Source organism: Oncorhynchus keta, chromosome 2 (assembly GCF_023373465.1).
Source record: "Oncorhynchus keta strain PuntledgeMale-10-30-2019 chromosome 2, Oket_V2, whole genome shotgun sequence".
NCBI lineage: Eukaryota > Metazoa > Chordata > Actinopteri > Salmoniformes > Salmonidae > Oncorhynchus > Oncorhynchus keta.
Window position 1 is genome coordinate 48960146 of NC_068422.1, and position 8227 is coordinate 48968372.

General features: G+C 39.9%; 1 protein-coding gene across 4 annotated transcripts in view; it reads left to right on the top strand.

The window, feature by feature from the left end:
* LOC118401746 (regulator of microtubule dynamics protein 2-like) overlaps positions 1–3760 on the top strand; it is a 55898-nt gene extending 52138 nt beyond the window's left edge. For all 4 annotated transcript variants that reach the window (XM_035799328.1, XM_035799336.1, XM_035799343.2 and 1 more), the window contains 3 exons: positions 1040–1093; positions 1467–1547; positions 1664–3760. In XM_035799328.1, coding sequence (XP_035655221.1) covers positions 1040–1093; positions 1467–1547; positions 1664–1720 — 192 coding nt within the window. In that variant the 3' untranslated portion in view covers positions 1721–3760. The remainder of the gene's footprint in view (positions 1–1039; positions 1094–1466; positions 1548–1663) is intronic.
* The last annotated feature ends 4467 nt before the right edge of the window (positions 3761–8227 follow it).

Below are 8227 nucleotides of genomic sequence, written 5' to 3' on the forward strand. Positions count from 1 at the left end.
TTAACTTATCTTGCAAAGCCATAGGCTCTACTGTCTTTCATGCTCTCTCTCCAAACCATTAAAACATGTAGCACACAGCAGCCTATTTGTTTTGTGTTAAATCAGAATTTGCCCAGCGGTCGCTTCTGCACCCAGATTTAAAGACCAAACCCCAAGTATTTAAAGAGGCGTAATCTGTGTTCACACTTTTCACATGTTTATATAAAGAGAAATGAAATCGCTCCTGGCCTGCTGCATGCCTCTTCCTCCTGTCTTATATCTCACCCATCAATTTGATTTAAGTGGTCTCTGTTGTAACTTGTTGCTCCTGGCCGCAAGGACTCTGGTAGAGGCTGTCTAGCTTCAATAAACACATCCTGCTGAGTTATGCAACATGTGCCGCAACAGCCAAGTGCACAAACAGTGGCTAGTGCCCAGGTGTTGCCGTAAGTACTCTTTTCACTGTATGATTAATGCTAAGGCTACATAGGGTCAGAATAAAAGGTTGAGTCAAGTGAAATATACAGTACATAGACATTAATTTGTGTCTACATATCAATTTGCTAGAGGTACAACAATGCTATGGTTAGTCCTGTCTATGATTGCGTGTGCTGAGCAAGTTCTATGTTCAGTTGCATTCATTTGCCCAAATCCTGTACCAACGTCATACCTGTCCTGGACTGATTTGATGCATTTAAGAACATAAACTGTCATTCTTTTTGTCAGTGGTGTGTTTTTGATGCAGGTCCAATGGAAGAATACAACCGGGTTTTCTAGCTTTATGGTAACACTTAACTTCGTCATCGTCGCGTCCGAGGGATGACGTTTGTGCCTCCAAGTCTCAGACTGGGCTACCTTTTCACGAGAGTTTGATTCCAAATCACCTCCGCTTCATACTGGAATCAGGGATGGATCCCTTTAGGGCTGACACATTATAGAGATTCTGGACAAGGAGAATCCATTTTTTTCCCATCCTCGGGAAGCTTAACTCGAGGAAGAGTTGATTCTAAGCATGTGCAGTGTTCTCAAGTTTAACTTATATTTGCATAATTTTCCACAGGTGGAGGAGATCAGTCCCAACTACTCCAAATTAAACTATGTGTTTTTAGCCAAGGTACGTTGGGCTGCCATTGTTCTTTTTATGTGTGCATCTTATATTTAGGCAATAAGGCATCTGTAGGTGTGGTATATGGCCAATATACCACAGCTAAGGGTTGGTCTTAGGCACGACAAAACAAACCCCCAAGGTGCCTTATTGCTATTATAAACTGGTTATCAATGCAATTAGAGCAGTACAAATAAATGTTTTGTCATACCCGTGGAATACGGTCTGATATACCACGGCTGTCAGCCAATCAGCATTCAGGGCTCAAACCAAGCAGTTTATAATAATCAATATATATATTTATATCCCGTAATCAAATGGCTTTTTATATGCACCAGTGATGATGTTGATTATGATGAGGAATGTGATTTTGATTGGTCAGTGCTACAGAGACCTGGGGAAAAAAAGTCAGGCCAGGAAGATGTGTGATGCTGCTACTTCAATGGAAACCATTTCCAAAGAGGTAGGTACTGACTAGTGTCACTGGCTTACGCTTGTGCTCTAAAGACTTAGTTTTCTCACATTTGTAATTGTTGTGGTTAAAAAAATAGATTAATTTCTCTTTCTCTCCCCCCCAAGGATGAGGGGGCACAGATGGAGCTGGACACCCTTCTCTCTGCTCTAGGTGTTAATTGAGGACATTGTGGAATGGCTCCATCCTATTGCAAGGGAGGAACCCAGGATACTCTTCACTGGAAAACACACTATGAAGGGAAGCCAATCCATGTCTTACTGTTGGGACAGTATCTTCCTCGTGCTCTCTGGGATTGGAGATGACTGGATCGGCTGTGCATACTAGGGAACAGTGTTCTGGAGAACAAACTTATCACAGACATGTCATGATGTCTTATGAATGCATAGTGCTTTGACATCTGTTCGCTAAAGAGATTGTGGTAAAAGGGACATTTGGACCTAAATCAATCAATGGTGTTGGTCCCAATGGGATATACATTATCGACCACCTCACATCAATACAGTCAGCAATTAAGTGTAGGGGACCAGGCAATACATTTTATGAAGATTTTAATAATTCTACTGAAGTTGTTTTCAATACGATTGATCACCTGTATCAACCCAAACAGATATATCCAAAACAAAAACATAATCATTTCAAACCTTGCTTACATTTGTATACAATCACATTATCTCTATTATGCGTGGGAATACTTGGGAACAGATTTTCTAAATTAAAATGACTTGAAGCTGATTTCCTGGTGTATTTAGTCTTTTATGTCCAACAATGAAAATTCACAATAACAAAAACATGTATTCATTTTTGCGCAGAAAATTTTGGGGTCAAAATAAAACCACTGGCGGACCAAATTCGGCCGATGGGCCAGTTGGGGAACCCTGGCTTATCCTAAGAACTGCACATACACAAGTGTGTTTTAAGGAGATTCTGACACAAATTCCTCAACAATAAAGACCTATGGTTTTGTGAAAGTGATCCCACAGAACTTGTTGTTCCCTCCCTCCCGCCATGTTCTGTTTCTGTTTTGTCTCTAGCAGTGCATTCAAGTGGCAATAACAAACCCGTTTTAAACAAAGGTGCAACCCAAACACAGCTCTCTGTCGCACTGTGACTACCGAGTGACATTCTGTCCCTTTTACCCCCTGATTGTAATGTAACTATACGGCACCCTATTCCTTAATAAGGTACACTACACTAGGGAATAGAAGCTCTGGTCAGATGAAATGCACTAAATAAGGAACAGGGTGCCATTGCAGACTCAAGCTTGGTATTATTTGACCTGCATTGAGTGTAGGTTACCAGGTCTTGTGTTCCTGTCACTGCCTGTGCATGGACAGAGATCATGATCACATCGTTTTAAGATGAAGGGGTTGATAGGGGCGGCAGGGTAGCCTAGTGGTTAGAGTGTTGGACTGCTAACCAAAATGTTGCAAGTTCGAATCCCCAAGCTGACAAGGTACAAATCTGTTGTTCTGCCCCTGAACAGGCAGTTAACCCACTGTTCCTAGGCTGTCATTGAAAATAAGAATTTGTTCTTAACTGACTTGCCTAGTTAAATAAAGGTAAAATAAATAAAAAATAGGGAAGGAAATGTGACCCCTAGACGGCTCCTTGGGTCCTCACATTCACACAAGGTTGGGGTTCTGCTCATCACATTCCAGCTAGTCGAGGACATTTTTGAGCATAGAATGTCATTTGAGATTAGATCTTGTAGCTTAATAGTCATTGGGCAATGTGCACGTCAGAGATTTTATATCGTATGCGATAGCTTTTACTGAATTTTGAATGCTGTTCTATTCATTTTTTTGTGTTAAAAAAATGCAAATGGTGAGATGGATTTTTATACTTTCAGTATTTTTCATTTGTATGGTTTATTTTTGGGATTACTGGGAGGAAAGCATGGGCTATAAGAATCTGTGGTTCTTTATTATTTCTCTTAAGTATAATTTAGTCTTCTGGAAACCATTAACTGGTGTGTACTTTATCCAACAGGTGAACTACAAGAATGGTACTTGTTTTTGTTTTTGCCTTATAAGTTTTTCTATATTCCAGCAATATGAATGTATGCTTTAGTTTTATCTAGGGTGGTGCACATTGCAGTGAAGTAAATGATATTGTAAATGAAATACATTAAACATTATATAGACACCACTGATCAATGGTATTTGAGTCTGCCATTAGTCAATAAATATGTGCAATCTTGATATGTGCCCCAAGTTCTGAGTATGTGCCTACTGTTTATGTGCATGCTTGTGTGAGAGATGATGTTGCTGCTGCTGCAATTCATGCACACAACTATTTTTACTTTATTAATATGTAATGGGGATATTTTAATTATATTATCAACCAAATATTTACCCTTCTCTCAGTCCAAAGGCAATGGAAAAGCAAGGTATGTAAGCAAGTTCTGACCTGACTGTCATCGGTAAAGTGTTGTTTTTTTGTAAGGCCCGCTCCCCTTCCCCGTTTTGTGCAGACTACAGTCTGTGCCAGAGCCATTTGGAATTTGTCACTGGATCATATTCAGGCCTACTTCCCTCTAGTCTGGTCATGTTTTAGGGTATTGCCATGGCACAGACTCACTCTAAATAGCTACCTCCCGAAGGAACACTATTCAGTATTATAACAACTTCAAATGAAATCCTGGGAAAGATGGTTGAGCCTGATGATTTGAACCAAAATTAATGGAATTTGCCTCAACACAGCAAGGAACTACATTATTCCATGTCAGTGAAAGTAATCCTGTTGCAACGTCTGACCAAATGCTTCCTAATTTTCATATTGGACTGACAAGTTGATTTTCATGTGTTTTAATCGCAGTGTTGCATTCTGTGGCTGAAACCAGATTTGTGTCAGAGAAGTGGCTATAACGCTATCTCTGACCATGATGACTGCATGCTTGTCTTGAAGATGAGACTGCAGATGTGGTAACAGACTGGGGACTGTTGTGGGTTACGAAATGTTCAGGTGACACCTGGAACAGGGAGAAATTACAGAGCTTACTGCTCAGATGAGGAGGTGCCAATTGGTCTGGAACATGACTAGTTTGGGGGGAGGTATAACTGACCTTACTTTGGTGCTCCCACCCTTTCCCTGAGAGCCTTGGGACAAGCATCAGTGACTGCATACCACAGTTGGGGTACATTTCATTTGACATTTCATTCAGGAAGAAAACTGATGTTTGTCCCAGTCTGGGGTCTTGTTAGAACTACATAGAAGATGATACACAATTATTGCATTGTGATTGTCCCTTACAGCCAGATCAGACATGGGTTGGAAGTGGTATGACCGTTTTGTGGATATTAGTTTATTTCACCAATTTTAGCCCAGGTCTGTAATAAACTCATAGTGGCTGTCACAAACTCTACATTCAACACAGTTGTCACTGACTAGTTGAGCCAACATTTCCTGTACTAACAGCACAAAATGCATTTAAATTCATGTCGGGATTTTATTTAGTGGACCTCATTTTTTAATTAACATTAGTCAATAAAAGTAATGAATGCAACTTCATGTCAAATTGTTTTTCATTAATAAAATGGTAAAACACTTAAATGTGAGGATAAATATGAGGGCTATACAATACATTTTACATATAGCTAAGCTGGTTGGTGCAGTATTTCTCAAGTAAAAAAATATTGTGACGTATTGTCTTACGTAAACAAAGTACGCTACTCTGCTGGGCAGGTCGGTCTCACTGTCTGTTCTGCAGTAAGACTGCATAGAACGCTATAAAAAAAAGCATATATTTTATTGTCACATACACCGGATAGGTGCAGTGAAATGTGTTGTTTTACAGGGTCAGCCATAGTACAGCGCCCCTGGAGAAAAGTAGGGTCAAGTGCCTTGTTCAAGGACACATCGACCGAACGTCCTAACCGCTTGGCTACCTGCCGTCCACCAATCACCCCAGCTGTGTATCCCATGTAGTGGGAACTTTATCGAAATCATAACCCAACCCTCACGTAAAGTCATTTCAAAACTCTGCTTTGGACGATACTGACTTTATGACCAAAATGATCCTATGAACACTTTCTAGTCAATTTTGACATTAGAATAAATGTTTCTGACTAATATCGATGCACATAGGCCGATTAATATCAGAGACGTTGTTTATTGCCTTCAGTTGCGCTTTAAGGTTATTAACATCTGGCAAACTCTCGGTAGTAATGTAATGTAGCACCAAATTATGATAATATCCTAACTGGAAATGTTCTTTACAGTAGTTGAAAGTATGGTTTACTGGCAAACTTCTGCTAATGTGCACATTGCTGGTCTGTGGGAGATTGACAACTATATTCTACTTGTGACGAACTATATTCTACTTGTGACGAACTGTCATGGAAAAAAATATTGGGCCATCAGGGACTTGACTGTCAGTCTTTTTGGCTACTAGGAAATTGTGATGTAATGAGCTACAAAACCAATCTGTCATCTGTCACGCTATCAAGAATAAGCAGTGGTGCACCATTGTCATACTTTAGTAAAACTAAAGATACCTTAATAGAAAATGACTCAAGTAAAAGTACCCAGTAAAATCCTACTTGAGTAAGTATAAAAGTATAAAATAATAGTAAGGCAGAACAGTTGAAACTGGAGCAGCAGCATGGCCAGGTGGACTGGGGACAGCAAGGAGTCATCATGTCAGGTAGTCCTGGGGCATGGTCCTAGGACTCAGGTCAGTTGAAACTGGAGCAGCAGCATGGCCAGGTGGCCTGGGGACAGCAAGGAGTCATCATGTCAGGTAGTCCTGGGGCATGGTCCTAGGGCTCAGGTCCTCACTCAAACATAATTTACAAACAAAGCATGTGTGTTCAGTGAGTCCGCCAGATCAGAAACAATAGGGATGACCATGGATGTTCTATTGATACGTGTGTGAATTGGACCATTTTCCTGTCTTGCTAATAAGCATTCAAAATGTAACGAGTACTTTTGGGCATGGAAAATATATGGAGGAAAAAGTATATAATTTTCTTTAGGAATGTAGTAAAGTACATATACTCCAAAAAAACCTACTTAAGTAGTAATGTTAAATACTTTACACCACTGCTCATAAGTCATATCAGCATTACTGTAGTTTTTGTTTTTAATTGTGGTATTTTATTTTGTATGCCCCAAATATGAATCACTGTCACCCATGATCACAATGCTATTTTAACTGAAGGTGACTGGTTAGGAGATAGGCCTATTAAGTTTGTTTTAGCTCAATCAAGATCAAGGTGTGCCTGTAAACTGTACATATGGTCAGTCTTGTTCTACTGGGTTGGAGGTGGGTAGTGGGGATGTGGACATATCATGTTGAAGAACTGTTTTCTATTCATTTACATTTACATTACATCCAAACCTCAATGTGCCCCATCCCCCACACACCCAGCCCGCCTGCTCTCTAGGTTTGTATGACTCCCACCCTCATCACAGATGTTTGTGATCATTTCAGGCAGTGGCTTGGATTTTCAGAGTTATATGGCTTCTTCTGTCCTTTGCAGATGGAAGGCCGGACACTCATTACTCTCTCCTGGCTTGTGTGGGTAATAATGTGTGCAGTAGTAGGAGAGGCTTAGCAGAGGCTGTATTGTGCTGTAGTAATACCCTGAGGCTGACATTGTCAGGGTTAACATTCAATGCCAAATGTTGTCTGCCTGCACGATGATGTTTACAGTGCATTCAACATGTCCACGACCATTGATAGTCATATTCCAACTGGATCATGTGTACAGGATGAGAACTGATAAGAGCTTTGAACCATGCATTCATAGTTCTGCTTTATGTTGGAATATGGCTTGTTTGTTTGTTTGTTTGTTCTGAAAGGTATTTCCATAAAATCTACCCCCCCCCCCCCAAAAAAAAAAAAAAAAAAAATCCCTGAGTCTTATCTTTCCACACTTTTCTTTCCCGCTAGCTCTGAGATCTGAGGCCAATATTTTTCTTTGACTCTCCTCATTTACATTACATTACATTTAAGTCATTTAGCAGACGCTCTTATCCAGTGGAGAGCATGAGAAGTGGCTTATCAGCGATCATCGGGCTTTATCTGAATTTGTCACGCACTACAAGCTGGCTGTCTGGCTGCAAGCCTCTCACTGATCAACTACAGGATCTTCTGGGCGATATAAAACATAACACAGAGAAAGGACTCACCAAAACACTTCCCCTTTGTTCCAACAATACATGGCTATGTGCCCATAATACAATACCTTCCCTCGCTGAAATTAGAAAGTCATGAAAAGTATCAGTCACTGTATTCATAATAATTATGCTATTTCAGAAGATAGGACAACCTTCATATTCTGAAACAATTCAACCTGTTATTTAAAAAGATGAAATCTCAGCCATAGTCAATTTGAGAGATGGAAGTGTTGTCACTTTTAAAAATACCTTTGCTGATACTGCAGTGTTTAGGAATATACATTCTATTTTTTATTCTGACACTATACTTTTTCTTTGGTTAGAATGAACCCCTACTTACTAAAGAGCTGGTTAGATATACAGTGCCTTCATAAAGTGCCTCACACCCCTTTAACTTTTTCCACATTTTGTTGTATTACAGTTTAAAATTGATTCAATGTAGATTTTGTGTCACTGGTTTACACAATTAAAAAGGAAAAGCTGAAATGTATTGAGTCAATAAGTATTCAACCCCTTTGTTATGGCAAGCCTAAATAAGTTCTGGA